Here is a 27,817-nt window from a genome sequence, read left to right as displayed (position 1 = left end):
GCGCTCAGTGACATTCGTACTGACGATTATATATATATATATATATATATAAAAAATGTTGTATTTGATATAAACTCCCATGTTGTCATGTCCCTACAGAATCACGTTCTTTGAGATGAGCTGATCAAACATCAGCGCCGTCTGTAAGACATAAGGCACCTCGACCTTCATGAGAAGCCCAATGGAAGCAGTGAAGCAGAAAGTCAACTTGCAGAGCTGCACTTCATTTCTGAAAGTGATACCACATTTCAGCAGCAGAAGCCAATTTGGCATTTATTACTGTAAAAATAATCCATCAGGTGGACATCTGACACGTGTGCTCCCATCAGCACACAGCTTCTTTTGTTTTTTTGTTTTTGTTTTTTTTTTAAGTCTGCCATGGACAATTTTTGTAACAACTACAAATGTTTCCTTAATGTTACCACCAAAATGATCCATACAGTTAAAGTCTGTAACAGACCCTCTTCAACATTTCATTTCTTGGACTACAAAACAAACAAACAAGCCATGAAGGCCAAGAGGTACAACAAGCTCACTGTGTTCAAACCTTTTTCTGTTTTTAAACATCTCTTCCATGCTGAGGATATTAAAGCAGAGCTCCATCCTATGGGATCTTTAAAGGGTCAGAGAAAAGCCCAAAGTGTCAGGAGGAGTGACACATGGTTGAGGTCGGGCTGGAGGACAGGCACAGCGATACAGGCAGCTTTCCGCTCCTTTCTGAACACCTCATCCTTCAGGATTCAACTTCCAGGTCATAGATGAAGAATCTTTTACTAGTTCATTTGTGTCATCTCTGAAGTGGACTATATTTACAAATACACAATAATAATAATAATAACAATAACTCTTGCTCAAATGAACTGCAGTTAAAATACAGCACTGTCATAAAATAAATTTTTACCCGTAAGCCTGATTGAGTCCCGATAAAACAAACACTGTTGCTTCAAAAGAGGGGAAGTGGGATGTTATGTTACATAATAAAATCAGCTCTAATATTGTTATACTGGTTGTGTTGTATTCCGCCAGGTACACTTCGTCAACAGTCATTGAACAGATCACCAAACAACAGCGGCAATGCCTCCATCTGGTGACAAACGTGAATATGACACAACCTGAAAACCTGTCAGCGGTCTCTGGGTGATGACAATGTTCATATCGCACGTCAGCTCGGTTCTGATGTTCTGCTGAAAATGGCTGTCCGATCGGTTCCAATTTGACAGAAAGCGGGAATGATCTTCTCGTCTCCCTCCCTGGTGATCGCTCTGCCTTTAGGTTACACCGTGCCAATCCGTGCAGAGTCGTCCTCCCAGGACTCGTCACTCCCCGACACGTTACATTCACACACCTGCACATGACAGGATGGTAAATGTGAGCACAAGGCGGCAGAACGAGTTGATCAGAGAATTTAAAGTGCACCGGTGTGATGTGTCGTACCGTTGTTGATGTTCTCTGTGTCGGAGGGCTAACGGCCACCGCTAGCATTCACCAGACCATGGAAGTCTTCCCAGGCTCTGTTAACAAAGAAGGGCCCGATCGTTGTCAGGGACATAAATAAGTGCATATTATTTTGAAATGGAAATGAAACGGTGTGGAATTCTGGAAAATACAGTCAGGTCCATTAACAGTTGGACAATGATCAATTTTGTCATTTTTCTCTCTGTAGACAACCACAATGGCGCTGAAATCAAACAATTAAGATATGCTTGTAGATAAGCTTTACTGCAACGGGTTTAACCAAAATGTACTCTAGCTGAAAGTTCACATTTCAAGAAAATCGTTCACTGTTCTTGTCCACCATGGAGCTGTCTGGTGACAAGAGACAAAAGCTGCACCGTGTACAGTTTCATCAAGGAGATCCAGAGAAGTCTGTAACTCCTTAAGAACTGAATGGGTGTCTTGGTGGCTTTACTCACTAGTTGTGCTATGCAGGTCAACCTGTTACAGTGCAGGCAGCAAGCAGCATTTTATTAATAATCACCAGTCTTGAAATACGCCCGGCCTCATTTAGGCACCAGTTCTAAACACGGTTTGAAAACAATAAATAAACAGCCAGGCTTTTAATTGCCGAAATACAGTTAACTACTTTCCTGGAATTGGGGAGTGTAAGTGCTGAACTTCATTTCCTGCCTCCGTTACTTGTGCACGTCCAGACTGCTCTGTCCGGTACACGCGAGGGGTTTTTAATGAAAATGCATTGCGATCGGACAGGATGTTTTTTCCGATGCGAGCGAAAATCCGTTAAACAAAATCCATTATATACAGTGTTTATTACATGGAAAACCACACAAAAGCATTGGGGCTTTTGTCCTGTGAGTGCGAGTATCTGGTTTATATGATGGCGATTTAGGCAAGTTTTACTGTATTAAACAACAATGCTGATATTTACAACTCCAAATCAGAAAAAGTTGGGAACACATAGAAAATAAAAAATAATTGAATAAATAAAAGCCGGAGTCATCCTTATATTTACTTTCATTTCATTGCAGACAGTATGAACCCAAGATATTTCATGTTTTGTGTCATCAGCATCATATCATTTGTTAATATACACCAATTCCTGCATGTAAGGCCTGCAACATATTCCAAAAAAAGTTGTGAAATGTGAAATATATTCTGAATATTAGGATTACAATCACACTTTTACAGCCGGTTTCCTTGAGATAAGTCAGGGGATGGATACATGAACATTTCCAAGTCAATGAATAAGTCTTGGACTTCATAAACGTCATTCATTCATTATGTACACACGCTCAATACAATTAAGGGTCACAGGGGAGCTGGAGCCTATCCCACAGATCATTGGGTGAGAGGCGGGGTTCACCCTGGACAGGCCGCTAGTCTACAGCAGGGTCACATATAGACAGACAAACATTCCCAGTTCATCTAGCTTGCATGTCTTTGGAAGTGGGAGCAAGCTGGAGCACCGGGAAGGAACCCATGCAAACACAGTGAGAACATGCAAACTCCACACAGAAAGGAGCAGGTGAGAAGCGATTCACAGGACCTTGTCACCATGAGGCAACAGTTAATGTAATATTTTCATTCAATCCTTTTAATTAAAGCTGAAAATCTACACCACAAGCAAATCTTGACTGTTTCATTTCAACTCAACTGTGATGGTGTCCAGAGGCAAAATTACAAAAATTGTACCACTGTCCAACCAATTGCTGGACATGACTACTTGTGCGCCATGCATGCTTGACTTTGGGTTAGCCATTTTGGGGTGTGGGTTCCCACCCCCACTCCCAGCAAATCAAAACTAGCAAGAAAAGCTTAATACATCAGCCAGGTATAAAGCACAGCTGATCAGTCTTGACAAGTTCATTCTGTATACTACTTGTAAAAACAGAATGAACCTCAAAAATCGACCCATTTTTCCATTTTACTGTTTGAAAATATTGTTGTGAAATTTGCGAGCATACATGCATGCATAAAAGGGAAAGGTTCAGAGAGGAAAAAATGATAATAAAAGGATGAAACATACATACTTAATGCTGTCTGTGTGTGTCTTGTACTCCATAATGGTGTTGGGGGGCAGGTTGAGGACTCTGCGCAGTGTGTCTCTGATGCGGGCCGTGGTGGCCTGGTCGCTTGCTGTTTTGTTCCAGATAGAGATTATGTCCTCCTGGGAAAAGAAATATGGAATTAGAGAAAGCCTGCCTGAGTGATTTAAAACAGGTAGTGTGACAGGTGGATGTACCTGGAAACGCACAGACACCACAGCTCCACAGATCTCCTCGCCCACCATGAACTGCTCCCCCAGCATGGCCAGAATGAGGTTCTCCCAGCACCGAGACGCGAGACCTTTTCGCAAGCGGATGATCCATTTCCCACCCATCTTATTGGCATCATCCTGAACACAAAATATATCTGGGAGTCATAATCAGTTTTCACCAACATAACCAAGTCTGGGAGTAATTTTTTTTATCCTATGTTGTCCTTTGACCTCCACATTAGAAATATTACTAGGACTGCTTTTTTCCCACCTGCGAAATATAGCGAAGATTCGTCCCATTCTGTCTATGGCTGATGCTGAGACCCTGATTCATGTGTTTGTCTCTTATAGCTTGGATTACTGCTATGTTCTATTTTCTGGTTTACCGCAGTCCAGCATTAGGGCTCTCCAAATGGTTCAAAATGCTGCAGCCAGACTTTTGACACGAAGCAGAAAGTTTGACCACATTACACCCATTTTGGCATCTCTTCACTGGCTTCCTGTCCCAGTGACATCAAATTTTAAGGTTCTGCTACTAGCCTATAAAATTGTTCACGGACTGGCACCTCCCTACTGAGGTGACCTAATTAAACCTTACGTACCGGCCCGGGCTTTGCATTCTCAGGGTGCAGGACTACTTTGTGTCCCTAGGGTGAATAAGAAGTCTGTGGGTCACAGAGCTTTCTCTTATCTTGCCCCTGTTCTGTGGAATGATCTCCCTGCATCAATAAAACAGTCAGATTCTGTGGAGACTTTCAAGTCAATCAATCAATCAATCAATCAATTTTTTTATATAGCGCCAAATCACAACAAACAGTTGCCCCAAGGCGCTTTATATTGTAAGGCAAGGCCATACAATAATTATGTAAAACCCCAACGGTCAAAACGACCCCCTGTGAGCAAGCACTTGGCTACAGTGGGAAGGAAAAACTCCCTTTTAACAGGAAGAAACCTCCAGCAGAACCAGGCTCAGGGAGGGGCAGTCTTCTGCTGGGACTGTTTGGGGCTGAGGGAGAGAACCAGGAAAAAGACATGCTGTGGAGGGGAGCAGAGATCGATCACTAATGATTAAATGCAGAGTGGTGCATACAGAGCAAAAAGAGAAAGAAACAGTCCAGACTTAAGATGCACTTATTTTCCCTTTCGTATGGCTAGCATACTGGCATAGTACAGTTCTACGCTTTTTACTCTTAATTCAATTTATTAGGAAACGGAGCGTGCCTCAGCCTCAACTTTACCTAAATTCTGGGTCTTTCAGTGAAACTTAGACAGTGGCCGGCGATCACCTTAGTATTTCGTGTTTTTCTTGGTGTTTAATGTTGGCAAATTATACAGTATTTCTTGTCTTTCTGATGCCTGATTCTGGGTTTTTTTTTCTCTCTCTGTTTAAGGTGCAGCTCCATCCAGAGATGGGTATGATATTTGTGCTGGAGACCCTCCTGTCCTGTGCACCAACAGCATTTCCTGTATATTTGTTTTGTGAATTGTTCTGTTTCTGTGAACTGTTCTGTAATTTATGTCTGTAGCATGGCTCAAGCGGAGGGTCACCCCTTTGAGTCTGGTCTGCTTGAGGCTTCTTCCTCAGAGGGAGCGTTTACTTGCCACTGCTGCTCTGGGGGTTAGTAAGGTTAGACCTTACTTGTGTGAAGTGCCTTGAGGCAACTCTGTTGTGATTTGGTGCTATATAAATGAAAATAAAAATCATTATTAAGAAATAGAATGGCCACAGCACGTTGCACGTTAAGACCACATACATTCTAGCAAACCAAGTCTAGACTTAAATGTTTTGCTTTTAAAAATACAATGTAAAATCTTGGCTGAAGGTTGCCATAGAGAACATAGTTGCTCAACAAGAGTTTTCTCTGCAACGCTGTACCATAAAACCACGACCAGTGAAACAAGAAAACACTGCACTCTGTATTCTAGTCTGTCCAATTTCCTCACTTCCTTTGCTTTCTTACAAGAACATTTTAAGTTAAACTCTGTCCCAAAAACACTCATTAGTTCAATTATTGACTCTCAAATGACATTATGGATTCACATGTTAATTTGCCACAGATTTTAAGTCTGACACCCACACTGATGCAACTCCACGTGTCTGGAATAGACGCAATTAAATTTGTAGTGACATCCTTTAAAAAGTCAGGTTTTGAAAACTTCACTTTTCAAGATGGGGCACTTTGGGTTTTGACAGAGAAATGTACCATATTTTCTGGTTACAGAGAAATGTACCATATTTTCTGGTTACAAAGAAAACATGCACCCTCTTGGCCCTTTCTGGAATCAGTTTGACACCTATGTTCTAGAGTACAAGTCATATTATTTATTTATTTATTTTACTAGTTTGGGAGGACCTAAGACATATCTTGGGGGGGAAGAAATCACACAATCATTAATAATAAAAATAATTGACTACTTATACAGGACTTTCCCAGGAATCAAAGCACTAAACAAAACAAAATAATAACAGAATAAATGCCAATAATAAGAAGTACATTTCAACAATGCACAAAAATCCCAAATTAAAAAACTGACAATGCACAAACAAGGTGCAACTTATACTCCAGTGCAATAATATATATGTATATATATGTATATATATATATATATATATATATATATATACACACACATATACATACACACACACACGAGGTCTGTGAGAAAAGTATCTGACCTTTTTATTTTATGCAAAAAATATATGGATTTGATTCATATGTTTTTACGTCAGCCAAGCTTGAACCTTCGTGCGCATCCATGAGTTTTTTCACGCCTGTCGGTTGCGTCATTCGCCTGTGGGCAGGCTTTGAGTGAGCACTGGTCCAGCCCTCTTGTCGTTTTTTCATTGCGAAGAAATGGCGGAATGATTTGGGCTTTGTTCCATCACAATTTTTTCAGAAACTGTTAGAGACAGGCAGCTGGAAACCATTCGGAAAATTCACATGGCTTTCGGTGAAAATTTTATGGGCTTCACAGAGATTAAGGAGTGTTACTACCGCTTTAAGGACGGCCCACAATGGCGCACTGTTGTTGTGTGTTACCTGTGCTGCTCCACAGCCTGTTCAGTGGATTTTTATTTTATTTTTTAGCACTGTTGTCGTGCGTTACCTGTGCTGTTCCACAGCCTGTCCAGTGGATTTTTATTTTATTTTTTTACCACTGTTGTCGTGTGTTACCTGTGCTGCTCCACAGCCTGTCCAGTGGATTTTGATTTTTATTTTATAGCACTGTTGTCGTGCTGCTCCACAGCCTGCCTAGTGGATTTTTATTTTATTTTAGCACTGTTGTCGTGTGTTACCTGTGCTGCTCCACAGCCTGTCCAGTGGATTTTTATTTTATTTTTTAGCACTGTTGTCGTGTGTTACCTGTGCTGCTCCACAGCCTGTTCAGTGGATTTTTATTTTATTTTTTAGCACTGTTGTCGTGCGTTACCTGTGCTGTTCCACAGCCTGTCCAGTGGATTTTTATTTTATTTTTTACCACTGTTGTCGTGTGTTACCTGTGCTGCTCCACAGCCTGTTCAGTGGATTTTTGTTTTTTGGCACTGTTGTCGTGTGTTACCTGTGCTGCTCCACAGCCTGTTCAGTGGATTTTTGTTTTTTGGCACTGTTGTCGTGTGTTACCTGTGCTGCTCCACAGCCTGTTCAGTGGATTTTTGTTTTTTGGCACTGTTGTCGTGTGTTACCTGTGCTGCTCCACAGCCTGTCTAGTGGATTTTTATTTTATTTTTTACCACTGTTGTCGTGTGTTACCTGTGCTGCTCTGCAGCCTGTCCAGTGGATTTTTATTTTATTATTTTATTTTATTTTTTTTTATTTATTTTTCTTTTTTTTTTTTCTTTTTTTTAGCACTGTTGTCGTGCGTTACCTGTGCTGCTCCACAGCCTGTCCAGTGGATTTTTATTTTATTTTTTACCACTGTTGTCGTGCGTTACCTGTGCTGCTCCACAGCCTGTCCAGTGGATTTTGATTTTTATTTTATTTTTTTGGGCGCTGTTGTCGTGCGTTACCTGTGCTGCTCCACAGCCTGTCCAGTGGATTTTTATTTAGCGCTGTTGTCGTGCGTTACCTGTGCTGCTCCACAGCCTGTCTAGTGGATTTTTATTTTGTTTTAGCACTGTTGTCGTGCGTTGCCTGTGCTGCTCCACAGCCTGTCCAGTGGATTTTTATTTTTATTTTATTTTATTTTTTAGCACTGTTGTTGTGCGTTACCTGTGCTGCTCCACAGCCTGTCCAGTGGATTTTTATTTTGTTTTAGCACTGTTGTCGTGCGTTACCTGTGCTGCTCCACAGCCTGTCTAATGGATTTTTATTTGTTTTAGCACTGTTGTCGTGCGTTACCTGTGCTGCTCCACAGCCTGTCTAGTGGATTTTTATTTTGTTTTAGCACTGTTGTCGTGCGTTACCTGTGCTGCTCCACAGCCTGTCTAGTGGATTTTTATTTTGTTTTAGCACTGTTGTTGTGCGTTACCTGTGCTGCTCCACAGCCTGTCTAGTGGATTTTTATTTTGTTTTAGCACTGTTGTTGTGCGTTACCTGTGCTGCTCCACAGCCTGTCTAGTGGATTTCTATTTAGTTTTAGCACTGTTGTCGTGCGTTACCTGTGCTGCTCCACAGCCTGTCTAGTGGATTTTTATTTTGTTTTAGCACTGTTGTCGTGCGTTGCCTGTGCTGCTCCACAGCCTGTCCAGTGGATTTTTATTTTTATTTTATTTTATTTTTTAGCACTGTTGTTGTGCGTTACCTGTGCTGCTCCACAGCCTGTCCAGTGGATTTTTATTTTTATTTTATTTTTTAGCACTGTTGTTGTGCGTTACCTGTGCTGCTCCACAGCCTGTCTAGTGGATTTTTATTTTATTTTAGCACTGTTGTCGTGCGTTACCTGTGCTGCTCCACAGCCTGTCTAGTGGATTTTTATTTTGTTTTAGCACTGTTGTCGTGCGTTGCCTGTGCTGCTCCACAGCCTGTCCAGTGGATTTTGATTTTTATTTTTTTTGGCACTGTTGTCGTGTGTTACCTGTGCTGCTCCACAGCCTGTCTAGTGGATTTTTATTTATTTTTTACCACTGTTGTCGTGTGTTACCTGTGCTGCTCCGCAGCCTGTCCAGTGGATTTTTATTTTATTATTTTATTTATTTATTTATTTTAGCACTGTTGTCATGCGTTACCTGTGCTGCTCCACAGCCTGTCCAGTGGATTTTTATTTTATTTTTTAGCACTGTTGTCGTGCGTTACCTGTGCTGCTCCACAGCCTGTCCAGTGGATTTTTATTTTATTTTTTACCACTGTTGTCGTGCGTTACCTGTGCTGCTCCACAGCCTGTCCAGTGGATTTTGATTTTGATTTTATTTTTTTGGGCGCTGTTGTCGTGCGTTACCTGTGCTGCTCCACAGCCTGTCCAGTGGATTTTTATTTAGCGCTGTTGTCGTGCGTTACCTGTGCTGCTCCACAGCCTGTCTAGTGGATTTTTATTTTGTTTTAGCACTGTTGTCGTGCGTTGCCTGTGCTGCTCCACAGCCTGTCCAGTGGATTTTTATTTTTTTTATTTTATTTTTTAGCACTGTTGTTGTGCGTTACCTGTGCTGCTCCACAGCCTGTCCAGTGGATTTTTATTTTGTTTTAGCACTGTTGTTGTGCGTTACCTGTGCTGCTCCACAGCCTGTCTAGTGGATTTCTATTTTGTTTTAGCACTGTTGTTGTGCGTTACCTGTGCTGCTCCACAGCCTGTCTAGTGGATTTCTATTTTGTTTTAGCACTGTTGTCGTGCGTTACCTGTGCTGCTCCACAGCCTGTCTAGTGGATTTTTATTTTGTTTTAGCACTGTTGTCGTGCGTTGCCTGTGCTGCTCCACAGCCTGTCCAGTGGATTTTTATTTTATTTTATTTTTTAGCACTGTTGTTGTGCGTTACCTGTGCTGCTCCACAGCCTGTCCAGTGGATTTTTATTTTTATTTTATTTTTTAGCACTGTTGTTGTGCGTTACCTGTGCTGCTCCACAGCCTGTCTAGTGGATTTTTATTTTATTTTAGCACTGTTGTCGTGCGTTACCTGTGCTGCTCCACAGCCTGTCTAGTGGATTTTTATTTTGTTTTAGCACCGTTGTCGTGCGTTGCCTGTGCTGCTCCACAGCCTGTCCAGTGGATTTTTATTTTTATTTTATTTTATTTTTTAGCACTGTTGTTGTGCGTTACCTGTGCTGCTCCACAGCCTGTCTAGTGGATTTTTATTTTATTTTAGCACTGTTGTCGTGCGTTACCTGTGCTGCTCCACAGCCTGTCTAGTGTCGGATTCCCTGTTTGGGAATCTGCTAGCTTAGCGTAGCTACTAGCTCTTAGCCGTTTTAGCATGGCGGCTTCTCCTGTCTCTCCCGTACTTTTCTGCTCTGGGTGTGAAATGTTTAGTTATTCCTCTGCCTCTTTTAGCAGTAACGGTACATGTAATAAGTGCAGCTTATTCGTAGCTTTGGAGGCCAGGCTGGGCGAATTGGAGGCTCGGCTCCGCACCGTGGAAAATTCTACAGCTAGCCAGGCCCCTGTAGTCGGTGCGGACCAAGGTAGCTTAGCCGCCGTTAGTTCCCCCCTGGCAGACCCCGTGCAGTCGGGAAGGCAGGCTGACTGGGTGACTGTGAGGAGGAAGCGTAGCCCTAAACAGAAGCCCCGTGTACACCGTCAACCCGTTCACATCTCTAACCGTTTTTCCCCACTCGACGATACACTCGCCGAGGATCAAACTCTGGTTATTGGCGACTCTGTTTTGAGAAATGTGAAGTTAGCGACACCAGCAACCATTGTCAATTGTCTTCCGGGGGCCAGAGCAGGCGACATCGAAGGACATTTGAAATTGCTGGCTAAGGCTAAGCGTAAATTTGGTAAGATTGTAATTCACGTCGGCAGTAATGACACTCGGTTACGCCAATCGGAGGTCACTAAAATTAACATTGAATCGGTGTGAAACTTTGCAAAAACAATGTCGGACTCTGTTGTTTTCTCTGGGCCCCTCCCCAATCAGACCGGGAGTGACATGTTTAGCCGCATGTTCTCCTTGAATTGCTGGCTGTCTGAGTGGTGTCCAAAAAATGAGGTGGGCTTCATTGATAATTGGCAAAGCTTCTGGGGAAAACCTGGTCTTGTTAGGAGAGACGGCATCCATCCCACTTTAGAGGGAGCAGCTCTCATTTCTAGAAATCTGGCCAATTTTTTGGGATCCTCCAAACTGTGACTGTCTAGCGTTGGGACCAGGAGGCAGAGCTGTGGTCTTATACACCTCTCTGCAGCTTCTCTCCCCCTGCCATCCCCCTATTACCCCATCCCCGTAGAGACGGTGCCTGCTCCCAGACCACCAATAACTAGCAAAAATCTATTTAAGCATAAAAATTCAAAAAGAAAAAATAATATAGCACCTTCAATTGCACCACAGACTAAAACAGTTAAATGTGGTCTATTAAACATTAGGTCTCTTTCTTCTAAGTCCCTGTTGGTAAATGATATAATAATTGATCAACGTATTGATTTATTCTGCCTAACAGAAACTTGGTTACAGCAGGATGAATATGTTAGTTTAAATGAGTCAACACCCCCGAGTCACACTAACTGTCAGAATGCTCGTAGCACGGGCCGGGGCGGAGGATTAGCAGCAATCTTCCATTCCAGCTTATTAATTAATCAAAAACCTAGACAGAGCTTTAATTAATTTGAAAGCTTGTCTCTTAGTCTTGTCCATCCAAATTGGAAGTCCCAAAAACCAGTTTTATTTGTTATTATCTATCGTCCACCTGGTCGTTACTGTGAGTTTCTCTGTGAATTTTCAGACCTTTTGTCTGACTTAGTGCTTAGCTCAGATAAGATAATTATAGTGGGCGATTTTAACATCCACACAGATGCTGAGAATGACAGCCTCAACACTGCATTTAATCTATTATTAGACTCTATCGGCTTTGCTCAAAAAGTAAATGAGTCCACCCACCACTTTAATCATATTTTAGATCTTGTTCTGACTTATGGTATGGAAATAGAAGACTTAACAGTATTCCCTGAAAACTCCCTTTTGTCTGATCATTTTTTAATAACATTTACCGTGATGGACTACCCTGCAGTGGGGAATAAGTTTCATTACACTAGAAGTCTTTCAGAAAGCGCTGTAACTAGGTTTAAGGATATGATTCCTTCTTTATGTTCTCTAATGTCATATACCAACACAGAGCAGAGTAGCTACCTAAACTCTGTAAGGGAGTTAGAGTATCTTGTCAATAGTTTTACATCCTCATTGAAGACAACTTTGGATGCTGTAGCTCCTCTGAAAAAGAGAGCTTTAAATCAGAAGTGTCTGACTCCGTGGTATAACTCACAAACTCGTAGCTTAAAGCAGATAACCCGTAAGTTGGAGAGGAAATGGCGTCTCACTAATTTAGAAGATCTTCACTTAGCCTGGAAAAAGAGTTTGTTGCTCTATAAGAAAGCCCTTCGTGAAGCTAGGACATCTTTCTACTCATCACTAATTGAAGAAAATAAGAACAACCCCAGGTTTCTTTTCAGCACTGTAGCCAGGCTGACAAAGAGTCAGAGCTCTATTGAGCTGAGTATTCCATTAACTTTAACTAGTAATGACTTCATGACTTTCTTTGCTAACAAAATTTTGACTATTAGAGAAAAAATTACTCATAACCATCCCAAAGATGTATCGTTATCTTTGGCTGCTTTCAGTGATGCCGGTATTTGGTTAGACTCTTTCTCTCCGATTGTTCTGTCTGAGTTATTTTCATTAGTTACTTCATCCAAACCATCAACATGCTTATTAGACCCCATTCCTGCCAGGCTGCTCAAGGAAGTCCTACCATTATTTAATGCTTCAATCTTAAATATGATCAATCTATCTTTGTTAGTTGGTTATGTACCACAGGCCTTTAAGGTGGCAGTAATTAAACCATTACTTAAAAAGCCATCACTTGACCCAGCTATTTTAGCTAATTATAGGCCAATCTCCAACCTTCCTTTTCTCTCAAAGATTCTTGAGAGGGTAGTTGTAAAACAGCTAACTGATCACCTGCAGAGGAATGGTCTATTTGAAGAGTTTCAGTCAGGTTTTAGAATTCATCATAGTACAGAAACAGCATTAGTGAAGGTTACAAATGATCTTCTTATGGCTTCGGACAGTGGACTTATCTCTGTGCTTGTTCTGTTGGACCTCAGTGCTGCTTTTGATACTGTTGACCATAAAATTTTATTACAGAGATTAGAGCATGTCATAGGTATTAAAGGCATTGCGCTGCGGTGGTTTGAATCATATTTGTCTAATAGATTACAGTTTGTTCATGTAAATGGGGAATCTTCTTCACAGACTAAAGTTAATTATGGAGTTCCACAAGGTTCTGTGCTAGGACCAATTTTATTCACTTTATACATGCTTCCCTTGGGCAGTATTATTAGACGGTATTGCTTAAATTTTCATTGTTACGCAGATGATACCCAGCTTTATCTATCCATGAAGCCAGAGGATACGCACCAATTAGCTAAACTGCAGGATTGTCTTACAGACATAAAGACATGGATGACCTCTAATTTCCTGCTTTTAAACTCAGATAAAACTGAAGTTATTGTACTTGGCCCCACAAATCTTAGAAGCATGGTGTCTAACCAGATCGTTACTCTGGATGGCATTTCCCTGATCTCTAGTAATACTGTGAGAAATCTTGGAGTTATTTTTGATCAGGATATGTCATTCAAAGCGCATATTAAACAAATATGTAGGACTGCCTTTTTGCATTTACGCAATATCTCTAAAATCAGAAAGGTCTTGTCTCAGAGTGATGCTGAAAAACTAATTCATGCATTTGTTTCCTCTAGGCTGGACTATTGTAATTCATTATTATCAGGTTGTCCTAAAAGTTCCCTAAAAAGCCTTCAGTTGGTTCAGAATGCTGCAGCTAGAGTACTGACGGGGACTAGCAGGAGAGAGCATATCTCACCCGTGTTGGCCTCCCTTCATTGGCTTCCTGTTAATGCTAGAATAGAATTTAAAATTCTTCTTCTTACTTATAAGGTTTTGAATAATCAGGTCCCTTCTTATCTTAGGGACCTCGTAGTACCATATTACCCCATTAGAGCGCTTCGCTCTCAGACTGCGGGCTTACTTGTAGTTCCTAGGGTTTGTAAGAGTAGAATGGGAGGCAGAGCCTTCAGCTTTCAGGCTCCTCTCCTGTGGAACCAGCTCCCAATTCAGATCAGGGAGACAGATACCCTCTCTACTTTTAAGATTAGGCTTAAAACTTTCCTTTTCGCTAAGGCTTATAGTTAGGGCTGGATCGGGTGACCCTGGACCATCCCTTGGTTATGTTGCTTTAGATGTAGACTGTGTTTCATAATTATTGTATGGCCTTGCCTTGCAATGTGGAGCGCCTTGGGGCAACTGTTTGTTGTGATTTGGCGCTATACAAGAAAAAAAGTTGATTGATCGATATATATATATATATATATAAATACAGCGCTTTGATACTGAATGCCCCCTCCTAGTTTCACTTTTAATGTTGCGGTTGAAGCATATATTTAGCAACAAATGAGTACCAACCTCCCACATGGGTTTAATCCCCTCCTTGAAGAGGTGAAAGTCACTGTGACCGGTCAAGTCACCTGGCCGAATCATATGACTATAAAAACGCCAGAACTGCTCCACCTTCAAGACAAGAAATATTTCAATTAAATGCTGAAAGGGATCAAGTGCAGAGTCAACATAAGCATACTTGGTCTAACGAAAATGTGAAAAAAAGTGTTCCCTACCAAATAGCAATTGTGCTCTAAGAACCTCCAGTACTTCATATTTGCCATTATTCCTGCTCTACTTACAGCTGTTTAGCTCAATCTCTTTTGTTTGATTTTTTTTTTCCTCCAGTTTATTAAATGTGCAGTTTGGGAGGTCCACAAGAACAAAACTAAGAGCCACCACTCTTGTGAAGTCCAAAGTGTTGCAAATTATACAAACCGAAGCAAAGCTGCCGATCTGTTTAATATTCTGTTCGTAGCTCTGGGTGCTGGCTGGTCTCCCTGGTGTGCGTCTGGAATACCAGAAGGTGTAATTGTACTGAAGAGGGTGCTCTCCTGCTCCTGGCACCACCATCTGCAGAAGGGAGGGGAGCAACATATGACACAAATACATCAGCTTTTAATTACACAACCAGAACATGTGCTTTCTTCACGCATTTTTGATCCTGTCCTGCAAACTTAACTTGGTGCAGCCACGACCTGTAATGCCCACATCAGCCTAAAGGGGCAACACAGCCAGGGGGTCATATACAAAAAAGAAGAAGAAAATACTTGCAAGGGCAGAGTTTTGACAAGAAACTGCAAACAATGGTAACAAATAAGCCACTTCACAGCTATGAAGTGTACATGCACAGAGCCCATGTTCAAGGTACATAAACAAAAGCATGTGACGTGGAATGTGAAAATCACATCAAAATGTGTTTGTTGAATTTAACCTGGGTTACCTACAGAAAACCAGTTAAATTTATACATTCCATAACTTAGATGTGTTCAAGGAAAATCAATGTTTTACATGCCAAGCGCTGTGTACACCTTTAGGTGCTTTGACCTAACCCAGTACGTATGCACACGTATGCACATTTGGCCTCTGCCAGGGCTGCCCTTTGTCACCGGTTCTGTTCATTACCTTTATGGACAGAATTTCTAGGCGCAGCCAGGGTGTAGAGGGGGTCCGGTTTGGGAACCACAGAATCTCATCTCTACTGTTTGCGGACGATGCGGTTCTGTTGGCTTCGTCAAATCAGGACCTTCAGCGTGCACTGGGGCAGTTTGCAGCCGAGTGTGAAGCGTCCGGGATGAAAATTAGCACTTCCAAATCCGAGGCCATGGTTCTCCACCGTAAAAAAGGTGCCTTTTTTGGTCGAGAACTGGTCGGTGGAGTGTCCTTGCCTCAAGTGGAGGAGTTTAAGTATCTCGGGGTCTTGTTCACGAGTGAGGGACGGATGGAGCGTGAGATTGACAGACGGATCGATGCAGCATCTGCAGTGATGTGGTTGCTATATCGGACCATCGTGGTGAAAAGAGAGCTGAGCAGGGGGGCAAAGTTCTCGATTTACTGATCGATCTACGTTCTGACCCTCACCTATGGTCATGACATTTGGCTCATGACCGAAAGAACGAGATCGCAAGTACAAGCGGCCGAGATGAGTTTCCTCCGCAGGGTGGCTGGGCGCTCCCTTAGAGATAGGGTGAGGAGCTCGGTCACTCGGAAGGAACTCGGAGTCGAGCTGCTGCCCCCACGACACAACTCTGGATAAAGCGTAAGAAAATGGATGGATGGATGGATGGATTAGCGGTTATTGAAGCTGACTTTTTGCTTAGCTGTCCCCACCACTGGACATAACACAACAGAACCTCTATTCCAGCAACACTAACTAAAGAGCAGCTGTTTCATTTTATAATTTTGTATTGAGGTACCTGCAATGGATATTCCAAAAATAGACAGTGACTACTCATTGTTCGTGTTTATGCCATTCTGATGCAAAACCAACAAGGCTGGGCACAATATATAATATATATCACGTTGCCGGGACACACATTTAAAATGTTTAAATGCCTCGTTTTGTTTCTCTCGTCTGTTATCAGGAGGAGAGGTCAGTCTGCTCTGTTTTTAAGCATAGATATGTAGCGTGCGCTTAGAGTAGACAGCATACAACAACGAACCAGCCTGCATCATTCCATCCAGAAAGTTTGGAAGAATAAATAGAATGGGTTAACTTATTTTTTTCTTCAAATCGAGGAACCTAAAAATGAAAGCGTACAATGACATTTGTGTCCCAGTCTGAGATCTGACCACTGCATGCGCATTTAAGAAGACAATGCCACCAACTTATTACAGTACATTACTTCTTATTAATTTGACATTTTATATGAATTGGTTTAAGAGTTCACGGATGGGATGTTCACGGAACAGCGACGTTGCATGTGATGATTTTTAATGTAGAGAGTGATGCTTTTTGAAATGACGTAATTTGCACCAAAATCAAAATTTTTAAATTGACCAAAAAAAAAAAATAGAAAGAAAGTGGTCTGGAGCAACATGTCTCATGGTGTTAAATTGCCTAATGCAGCTCTTTGTCACTCACAAGTTAAATATACTGATATGTAAATTTTGAACACGGCAGCAAACACTATATGCATCTAATATTAATATGTTTAATATTTTAAACATTACTTATGACCTGTGTATAACATCAAATGTCATGAAATATAACACAAAATAATGAAATATGAAGTATGTATCTTATTTAACATTAACTGGCTCACGTTGTGGCTTACAACATAAAAAAAAATTACAAATCTTGAATTATTTTATTTGATTCTGCTTTACTTAAATCTCCAGACAAATCTGAAAGTCCAAAAAGAATAACTAGACCCAATACCTGTTTCATTTCGAAAGGCCTGCACCCCTACAGGGTCGTGGATTTACTTTTGTTTACATTTCTGTTTTTCAAATATAAATGGAAGTCAATTCAGCTGCTCCCTTGTTTGCACTCGAGGTTGCCACAGCAAATCTGAGGTGGATCTGCATGTTGAAGTGGCACAAGTTTTACGCCGGATGTCCTTCCTGACGCAACTCCACATTACATGGAAAAATGTGACATGGGTGGGGTTTGAACTGGGAACCTTACTCACTGAAGCCAAGTGCACAAACAACTTGGCCACCACCTCTGCTGCTTTTTGTTAAATCTAAAACTCCATAATCTTAGACACACTTTGCTTTTATGACATCATTTGCCACCTTTCTTTGCACACTACAGCACAATTAAACAGCTCCTGAAATTAGTAGCTCTGTGGATTGAATTTGCTGCTCGTGCGAAGTGGATATGCTGACAAAAGGTGCTGGAACTCAGTGCTGGGCCCTGGGACTCACATTTTCAATACCTAGTATGTCCCAGCACTGAATGGTAAATGGACTGCATTTATATGGTGCTTTTCCATCTGCATCCGAAGCTCAAAAGCATTTTACAATTATGCCTCACATTCACACCAATGTCAGGGTGCTGCCATACAAGGCACGCACAACAAACCGAGCGAAACTAGGGGATTAAGGACCTTGCCCAAGGGCCCTTAGTGATTTGCCGGTCTGGCTGGGTTTTGAACCGAGGGTCCTCTGGTCTGAAGCCCAACGCTTAACCACTAGACCATCACCTCCCCAATGGCCAAAAACCTCTAATGCAAACCTTGTGTATGTGGGTATATATATATATATATATATATATATATATATATATATATGGAATTATAAAAATAATTGGTAATGCTTAACAGTATTGATATGTTGAGATTAATGAGATTATGGTAATTCATAATTAAAATTTTCGTGTTTAAATATCAATCTCGATTCCTTGATTGTTGTTGATGAAAAGCAAATAATCCAACAGTCTTATTTAAAGAGATGTTAAGAGTGTTAAGAAAACCATTAGCACTTCATATTGTTTCTCATCTCATCCCTCAGCCACAGAAAGGTTGGAGACCCCAAATACACACCATTATGTATGAACTTCAAAATTATATCGTGATATAAATTTAAGCCCATCCTGCCTAACCCTATGCAAGCTTGTAAAAACCTGACAGTCAGAGAATGCATGTCAGGGTGTCAGGATGTCACCCTGAGTTATTCTTTGACATGTTTACCTTTTTCTTAGAAGAAATCTGTTCTTTGTCCTCGTCGTCATTTTTTTCCTTCTCACCGTCTTTCGGTGAGTTTTGGTCCTGGTCGTGGTCTCCACTGTCATCATCTTTCAGACTGCAATTAAACAGACCAAAGATTTTAAACCATAAATTAATTCATTTGTATTTCAATTAAATGATAGTTTGGTTCAAAGTCTGATAATTATTGCACTTCGTCTCAGCACAATAAACACTATAAAACCCTGATCATTTCATGAACTCAGCACAGGTGCTGTCACTGCCTGTATGTCACTTGTTGAAGCTGTGACATAGCTGAGCTGTAAATTAAGCCTCAGAAAACACCAATTACAGCAAAACACATCAAGCCTTGATACAATGTCACATACAGTAACAAGACTAAAGCCAGTGTCACATGGGAGAGCCTGGCATGAAATTAAGAAGATAAGAATTCTAGAGGAGACTGTATTGTTCAGTCGAACACAACTCTCCATGACCTGTTATCAAACAAATTCTACCAGCTAGTTGTGTGGTCATTAATAAATGAATCTTGTTATCAGGACATTTGGGAGTCTGTCATGGCATTTTGAGCATGCTCAAAATCCAAGAGTCACTGTGTTGCTCTGGCTCAGCTCATCTGAAACAGAAGATGTCTTGATGCAATTTATTATGAAGTTCTTGTAGCTTGGAACACGGTATTCCTGCTCAGCTACCACTCAGTCGTAATGTCATAGCCCAAAGTTCAAAAGCTGCTACAGGCAAAAGGTCACCACATCACTACTGTGGTGATTTCTGAACATCATGGGATGACTTAGGCCTGTGTGCCCATTATTTTTTCCTGGGCACCAGTTTTTTTTCAACTCCTTTAAATAAGAATGGAGAGCATGCAGCTGCCTCCCAAGGGAAAAAAAAAATAAAAAATACCACATCCAACATTACATGAACACGGGGCACACTCCTTACTGGGCCTCAAAATACAACCCCTAGCAATAATTATGGAATCACCAGCCTCGGAGGATGTTCATTCAGTTGTTTAATTTTGTAGAAAAAAAGCAGATCACAGACATGACACAAACTAAAGTCATTTCAAATGGCAACTTTCTGGCTTTAAGAAACACTATAAGAAATCAGGAAAATAATTGTGGCAGTCAGTAACGGTTACATTTTTAGACAAAAATATGGACTCACTCAATTCTGAGGAATAAATTATGGAATCACCCTGTAAATTTTCATCCCCAAAACTAACACCTGCATGAAATCAGATCTGCTCGTTAGTCTGCATCTAAAAAGGAGTGATCACACCTTGGAGAGCTGTTGCACCAAGTGGACTGACATGAATCATGGCTCCAACACGAGACATGTCAATTGAAACAAAGGAGAGGATTATCAAACTCTTAAAAGAGGGTAAATCATCACGCAATGTTGCAAAAGATGTTGGTTGTTCACAGTCAGCTGTGTCTAAACTCTGGACCAAATACAAACAATATGGGAAGGTTGTTAAAGGCAAACATACTGGTAGACCAAGGAAGACATCAAAGTGTCAAGACAGAAAACTTAAAGCAATATGCCTCAAAAATCAAAAATGCACAACAAAACAAATGAGGAACAAATGGGAGGAAACTGGAGTCAACGTCTCTGACCGAACTGTAAGAAACCGCCTAAAGGAAATGGGATTTACATACAGAAAAGCTAAACAAAAGCCATCATTAACACCTAAACAGAAAAAAACAAGGTTACAATGGGCTAAGGAAAAGCAATCCTGGACTGTGGATGACTGGATGAAAGTCATATTCAGTGATGAATCTCGAATCTGCATTGGGCAAGATGATGATGCTGGAACTTTTGTTTGGTGCCGTTCCAATGAGATTTATAAAGATGACTGCCTGAAGAGAACATGTAAATTTCCACAGTCATTGATGATATGGGGCTGCATGTCAGGTAAAGGCACTGGGGAGATAGCTGTCATTACATCATCAATATATGCACAAGTTTACGTTGATATTTTGGACACTTTTCATATCCCATCAATTGAAAGGATGTTTGGGAATGAAGAAATCATTTTTCAAGATGATAATGCATCTTGCCATAGTGCAAAAACTGTGAAAACATTATAGAGTCAATGTCATGGCCTGCAAATAGACCGGATCTTAATCCAATTGAAAATCTTTGGTGGAAGTTGAAGAAAATAGTCCATGACAAGGCTCCAACCTGCAAAGCTGATCTGGCAACAGCAATCAGAGAAAGTTGGAGCCAGATTGATGAAGAGTACTGTTTGTCACTCATTAAGTCCATGCCTCAGAGACTGCAAGCTGTTATAAAAGCCAGAGGTGGTGCAACAAAATACTAGTGATGTGTTGGAGCGTTCTTTTGTTTTTCATGATTCCATAATTTTTTCCTCAGAATTGAGTGATTCCATATTTTTTTCCTTCTGCTTGGTCTAAAAAAGTAATCGTTACTGACTGCCACAATTTTTTTCCTGATTTCTTAGAGTGTTTCTTAAAGCCAGAAAGTTGCCATCTGAAATGACTTTAGTTTTGTGTCATGATCTGCTTTTTTTCTACAAAATTAAACAACTGAATGAACATCCTCCGAGGCCGGTGATTCCATAATTTTTGCCAGGGGTTGTAAATTCTATCAGGCAACGGTGGATTGTCCCATTTGGATCAGGGGAGAGTTACTGCCACTAGTGCAGGAGTTTAAGTATCTTGGGATCTTGTTCACCAGTGGGGCTAAATTGAAGGGTGAGATTAATAGATGGATTGGGGTGGTGTCTGATGTTTCATGGATGTTGCACCAGACTGCCGTGGTGAAGAAGGAGCTGAGCCAGTATCAAGGTCTCAGCACTCCCCTAGTCTGAGTGATCCGCTACACTAGTCTGCACATGTAGTTCCTAGGGTTTGTAAGAGTAGAATGGGAGGCAGAGCCTTCAGCTTTCAGGCTCCTCTCCTGTGGAACCAGCTCCCAATTCAGATCAGGGAGACAGACACCCTCTCTACTTTTAAGATTAGGCTTAAAACTTTCCTTTTTGCTAAAGCTTATAGTTAGGGCTGGATCAGGTGACCCTGAACCATCCCTTAGTTATGCTGCTATAGACGTAGACTGCTGGGGGGTTCCCATGATGCACTGTTTCTTTCTCTTTTTGCTCTGTATGCACCACTCTGCATTTATTCATTAGTGATCGATCTCTGCTCCCCTCCACAGCATGTCTTTTTCCTGGTTCTCTCCCTCAGCCCCAACCAGTCCCAGCAGAAGACTGCCCCTCCCTGAGCCTGGTTCTGCTGGAGGTTTCTTCCTGTTAAAAGGGAGTTTTTCCTTCCCACTGTAGCCAAGTGCTTGCTCACAGGGGGTCGTTTTGACCGTTGGGGTTTTACATAATTATTGTATGGCCTTGCCTTACAATATAAAGCGCCTTGGGGCAACTGTTTGTTGTGATTTGGCGCTACATAAAAAAAATTGATTGATTGATTGATGTGCGAACCTGGGGTCGCAGTCTGATGGGTCTCCCTGCCTTCACTACGCATCCGTCATGTTGGAGTGTTAGCAGCGATTAACAGATTATCGCCTCATTTTTGCTTAAAACTGACTTTAGAATGATTTAAGGGGTTTTACTTTGTCATCTGATGGTTATTAATCAGCACCCGACCGATATGGATTTTTTGAGGCCGATGCTGATAACGATATTTGGATGAAAAAAAATGCAGATAATCGATAAATTATCATCATTATTTTTTATGAATAAAATGTTCTTTTTTGGACCCTTAACAAAAAAAGTATGAGCTAAAAGCTGAAGCTTTGTCCTCATATTGATTAACTTTCTAACAGAAGACTTTTCAAGTTCAAAAAATGCAATCAAGAATTAAACCTTTGTGAAATTAGAAAATACATATCCTTAAAAAGAGTTGTGAAATACATCTGATCTTGTACCTCTTGTTGCTGCAGCTTAGATATAGGTTCAGGATAAGGATATAGATCCTTATAAACTTACTTGTATGCTTTTGTCAGCCAATCAGTGCAGTGTGACTGCGAACTACGGGGGCCGGTGATGAACACATTTAAGCAGGGGTGTAAGCAGCTCTCAGTTGAATGGAGTCAGAGCTCCATCTACTGGACAAACGGTGCAAGGGCATTTTACATTGCTGACACAAACATTATTTCAGTAACTGTTCTGTTTATGAGAAATTATCGGCGTTCTAGCTGCAAAATTTTGGCCGATAGTGAGTACTTTGAAAAGGGCTCATATCAGTCGGGCTCTATTAATAATAACATTATTTCCTTTGATCAGTAGATAGTCAGACTCAGAGTCAGTCTCAGACGCGCTGGAGTTGCGTTCTGATTGGTCCCGGGTCTTCTATTATGAAATAATGCTGAATTTATGTGGAAATGATTGTCAGAGATCTGGCGCTGAGATAGATGATGACTGGAGTGCAGTTTTAAGCAGAAACGAGGCGATAATCGGCAAAACGCAGCAGACGCTCCAAAATGACTCATGCACAGTGAAGGTAGGGGGACTGATCAGAAGTGAGGACCATTGTGACTGCGACACTGGAAGGCGAGGCTCTCAATTTATGCTCTTATCCTCACCTACTGTCATGAACTTTGGGTAATGACTGAAAGAATAAAATAGCGGATACAAAGAGCGGAAATGAGATTCCTCTGCCAGGTATCTGGGTTTACACTCCTGGACAGGGTGAGAAGCTCAGCTATCCGGGAGAGACTCAGCGTACTGCCACTGTTTCTCTGCAGTGAAAGGAGCCAGCTGCGGTGGTTTTGGTATCTGGTGAGGATGCCCCCTGGTCATCTCTCTAGGGAGGTCTTCTAGGCACAGCCAACTGGGAGGAGGCCCTGAGGAAGACCCTGGACACACTGGAGGGATTATAGTTCCTAGATTGCTTGGGAATGCCTCAGGATCTGCCTGAAAGAGTTACAGGATTTGGCTGAGGATAGATAAGTGTGGGGTGAAGTGCTTGGTCTACTGCCATCGCCACAAGGAGAAGCAGCAGAAAAGGAATTAATTAATTAATGAAGCCTATACATGTAGATATGAACCTTGACTTTGATATTTAACATGAAGTCTCACACATATTTAACTGGAAAAAATAGATAAACCATTTTTAAAAGATAATACGACAAATCTGTGAACCCTGACCCGTAGCACCAGTGCCAAATAAAATCAACATCTGCTCTTCCATCGTCAAAGTTGGCCTTCCTTGACTGAACTACAGCAATACATGATGTACGTGCCTGCAATTCAACTGTCTGACAAGCAGCTCGTTTGCAGTTGGCTAACTTTTTGATCACTCTGGACTCCTCTTGTCCCGAACAGAGAACCGATAAACCCAGCCTTCTCACAACTCACACACCGAGGATGAGCGGCCTGGTCGCCTTCTGCAGGCTAAGCTAGCAAACGCTACAGCCGTTTCAAAGCCACACTTTAACCTCTTTTGGTGCTAATTTTTTAAATCCACAGATATATAAAGTCAAAACGCTCTCACATGGTTTTATAACCGCACACAGAGGGCTAAGAGAGACTGACACATATTTTTATTTCAAAAGCAACAGCTTTCTTCACTTTCACGCTCACTTTGAATGAGAGGCAAAGGGGCGCGCGCGCGCTCTCCAACAAACACTCCATGAAAACTTTTCGTTACTCACGCGTCAAATTTGTTGTTCATTATTTTCCAGGTGGGAGCTTCTCACAGTCGGATGCCACCACAACCTCCTGAATTCTGCAGACAGGAACGACGACGCGTACGAGAGGCACGTATCCGCGCACGCAACGGGTGACGTTGAAGAACGTAGTGAAAACCTCAGGGCTGACTGCTGGGACGTCTCAGTTTTTGCAGTAGCTCAACCAAGATATGTAAAGAACACAAAATCTATCATTTTGAAAACTTGGTAGGGGTCAGTCAATGATCAGGGGCTTATCAAGGTTAAATTTCACTGGCTTACACCAATAAAGACTGAGTTAGAAACAGTTATTTGTGTATGAAAAAGCTTTCTGACCACATTGTTCTCACTAGATGTAATTACTAGAAGATAAATTATGATGCTTATTATAACACCACCATTTGACTCAATCTGTTGTTTTGATCCGATTTGTTGTTTACTTATCATACTGGATAAGTGTTTAGTTTTTATTATTTTATTGTTGTATTTGTATGATGTGTGCTTTAATACTTTTATGTATTTTTAAACACTAATGAATAAAATAGGAAACTGGCTAATTTTATATGGAAGTGAGTTCAGATATTGTATTGACACATTTTTTAAAAGTAGAAATATTTTCTCTACATGCCTGATATTTTGCAATGTGTGCCATCACTATCATATGAAATCACAATGTTCTTGTTCTGATGAGCATAAGCAGAAACATCAACTTTACTGTTCAGAATCTCATAAGTCCATATATTTCCTGAAAATACTACCTATGTGGAATCAATTACCTCTGTTCACCAGGTTTGCAGAATCTTTCAGCATTGTTAAAACACAAATCAAGTCTTGAAGCCTGCACTGCTTCCATGCTTTGCTGCATCCATGACACCACAGAACTGCCTTGCGTGCTGGAAAGTAACCACCCAGGTATACATCCGGACCATCCTCACATCTCTAAACTAACTATCCATCTAGCTGCTGCAGCAGCCAGATGAAGCAGGGCTGTCCTCTTGGCCTTCTCCTGCCACTGGGGTACACAATCAGGCACCTGCATGGTGGATTGTGCTCAGGGAAACATGCCACATATGGACAAAATGTCAAAGGTGATGCTCCCTCATAATGCACTTTTTGTCTTTGTCTCCCGAAGTAACTGCTCATTTGACAAATTCCCCAGAATAGTCATAAATGCACAAAATGTTCCCACCAAAATATTGAATTTTTTTAAGTAATTCTATATTAGTAAATGTAATAACAGTCATCAATAAACATAACAAATTAGTAATTACTATTTTTTTACACATGTATTTATCTGATTATACACACATTCACTCTACACATTCATAAGTCTCAGTATGCATTTACTAACACATTTAAAAATCTCATTAATTACACACTGCGTGAGACTGTTTCACAGCTATTCACACATTTGCAGATGTTTTGCTGCAATGCATATAGATGAAGGTTGACACATTCAGAACGCACATCAGAGGATTGTGAGATTTTTATCCAAAATATGAGATAATTTCGTATCAAATAATCACATGGCTAATGCCCTACATCAGCAGAAACTAATCAAAGAACACGTCTTCGTGTTTCTGCTCACTGTAAGATGGAATCTCCAAATTTCAAGCTTCAAAAAGTTCACAAATGAAGCTCAATGTATTCTAAATTCTGATTTATTTATTAGATTTGTGAATGAGCTGTGTGGGTCTGAGGTTTACTACTGCCTCCTCCTGGCCTGTGGATTGTTCCTCATCTTCAGGAGAGCTCTGATTTTTCTTGCCCACTTCAGGGGGGGGGGGGGGGGGGGGGGGGGGGGGTCTGGCTGTGGCTTGGGACCCACTTGTCTCCTCTGTGGCACACTGTAGGGTTTCACTTGTGTGTGGTCTTGGTTGACAAACTGGTGTTTTCAGCCAGATGACGAATGTCATTGGTCCTGTGTGCTCACACGTCCAGGTGGATGGCCGAGCAGCTTCCATCTGAAAGCAGTAAAATATCTTCAAATTAATGCTCCATCTAACGTGAAGATAAAGCGAACTGCCTGTTTGTGTTCAGCAGAGAATTTGAACATTTTAGGAGTGATATGAAAAGTCTGTCAACAAAAATAAAACATTCCTATAGTGTGTGGAATTATGTCACTTTTTCACACTGCATTATATGTAAGGAATGCTCCTCCATTTTTGGTGATCCATTGCCATATAGCAATGGTGTTCAAAGACATTTCAGGAAGGACCAAGTGGGTGCAGGTTTTCTTTGTAGCCACCGACTCCAGCAGGTGATTTCACTAATAATCTCATCCCATCTGCTCAAAGAGGAAGGAGACATCTTGAAGTCTTGTTGACACTAGCTGGACTTCTTGTTGGTCTCCAAGAGATTTCACCTCTCATCCAAATGACTTCATGTCTAAGGGTGCTGAGGAATAACGGGCATTGTTCAGCCATGATGTAAATCAGAGTTGACAAAGGCAGCTTGAAGAATTGAGAGTAAAGGCATTATAGGCGTCACAGCACGTCAAACAACAGCAGCTTCAAACATATGTCTTATCTATACTGGAGGCTTGGTTTGGTTCAGTTCAACTCATTAGGTTGGGATGCTTGATCATTCAAAATTTTATTTCAGTAACAGAACCTTAAAATCTGGCCCTGCATGCACAGAAAGTCAATGAAGTGAGGCTAAAGATATCTTCTTAGTTAGAAGTCCAGCAGGAGCATTCTAAACCAATTGAAGACTTCTAACAAGAGTGTGGAAAGCCAGAAAAGACGGACAATTCCAGAGGAAACAAAAGCCTGAGCTGATGTCTCTGCATCACCCATGAACAGGTCAAGTGTTCTCCATTTTCTGCAAGTGTAAAAAGACATTCTTGGTGGTCTCTCTCATGTGCAAATCAAATGACAGTGCATCAAAGATCACTCTCAGATTTTTAACTTCATCGATCACATGATGTCTATGTCTCACTGAATTTAGAACTAAAATATCTTTTTGTCACAAAGCTGTAGACTCAAATTCTGAATCTATATTTACAGGAACTGTCAGAAGTATGCACTGTCCAAGTGCACCTTTGAGTTGATCACATGCATTAAGCAGTGGCATAAAATAACAATTATCACAAAATAAGCAGTAATTACACAGAACAAAACACTGGTTCATATTTCCATACTTTATTTATCATAGCTCATAAACACATTAAAAATACAAGGCAATATTAGCGACGTGAAACACTATGAAACTTTAATTATGCAGTATTTCAAATGTGCATTTAATTAAAGTTCAATGTTGTAGTGTATCCTCTCGCTGCATTTACCATGAATGAAGTATGTAAAGAACCATAGGACAGAAAGTATTGTGGACGTATGAACCTTTCCCCATTAGTCTGCTAACATTAACCTTAGCACCTGTGTTAATCCTCATGTACACAGAGGCACATATAGTGTAAAACAAGAATATACCAATGTGAAACCTTAATTCCTGAATCAGCAAATGGAATGATAGAATTTTTTTTTACACCTGTTATTTATGGGATGAATCTACCATGTTTTCATTGGATTCAATGCAATGTGACCATCAACACTTTGTCCTTTCCTTTATTAAGAAGATGGAGAAGGCAGTTGGCGTGGACTTGAGACATGGCCACTGCAACATAAAACTAATGCAAAATTCTGTGTTGTATTTGCTGATTTTACATCAACCGTATCATAGTGAACTAGGGTTGGGTATCGAGAACCAGATCTTTTCGGGTATCGTTAAGAAATGATTCGATCCACCAATATCAATACTCTTTTTGCTTAACGC

The 27,817-nt window shown here is 41.1% G+C and overlaps 1 protein-coding gene across 2 annotated transcripts; it reads right to left on the bottom strand.

The window, feature by feature from the left end:
- Window positions 1–221: 221 nt before the first annotated feature.
- Window positions 222–24,155, bottom strand: eif4e2 (eukaryotic translation initiation factor 4E family member 2). Of its 2 annotated transcripts, none has more exons than XM_034183356.1 (8): window positions 24,029–24,155; window positions 18,383–18,494; window positions 14,685–14,819; window positions 14,274–14,378; window positions 3,701–3,853; window positions 3,485–3,625; window positions 1,435–1,511; window positions 222–1,345 (listed from the first exon to the last, which is right to left on the bottom strand). In XM_034183356.1, the coding sequence occupies exons 1-7, from the start codon at window positions 24,046–24,048 to the stop codon at window positions 1,476–1,478; spliced, it is 702 nt and encodes a 233-aa protein (XP_034039247.1). In that variant the 5' UTR covers window positions 24,049–24,155; the 3' UTR covers window positions 222–1,345; window positions 1,435–1,475. The 2 variants fall into 2 exon arrangements, with proteins under 2 accessions (XP_034039247.1, XP_034039246.1); XM_034183355.1 differs by having other exon boundaries at window positions 3,489–3,625.
- Window positions 24,156–27,817: the final 3,662 nt, after the last annotated feature.

Source organism: Thalassophryne amazonica, chromosome 12, assembly GCF_902500255.1.
Source record: "Thalassophryne amazonica chromosome 12, fThaAma1.1, whole genome shotgun sequence".
Taxonomy (NCBI): domain Eukaryota; kingdom Metazoa; phylum Chordata; class Actinopteri; order Batrachoidiformes; family Batrachoididae; genus Thalassophryne; species Thalassophryne amazonica.
This window is presented reverse-complemented; position numbering and strand designations above follow the sequence as displayed.

What these genes read in the sequence shown, in the direction of transcription:
- eif4e2 (XM_034183355.1), bottom strand. Translation starts at nt 24,048, where the DNA reads ATGAACAACAAATTTGACGC. An exon ending in ATGAACAACAAATTTGACGC is followed by an intron (nt 18,495 to 24,028) that starts GTGAGTAACGAA and finishes GTTTAATTGCAG; the next exon opens with TCTGAAAGATGATGACAGTG. An exon ending in TGGTGTCTGTGCGTTTCCAG is followed by an intron (nt 3,626 to 3,700) that starts GTACATCCACCT and finishes TTCTTTTCCCAG; the next exon opens with GAGGACATAATCTCTATCTG.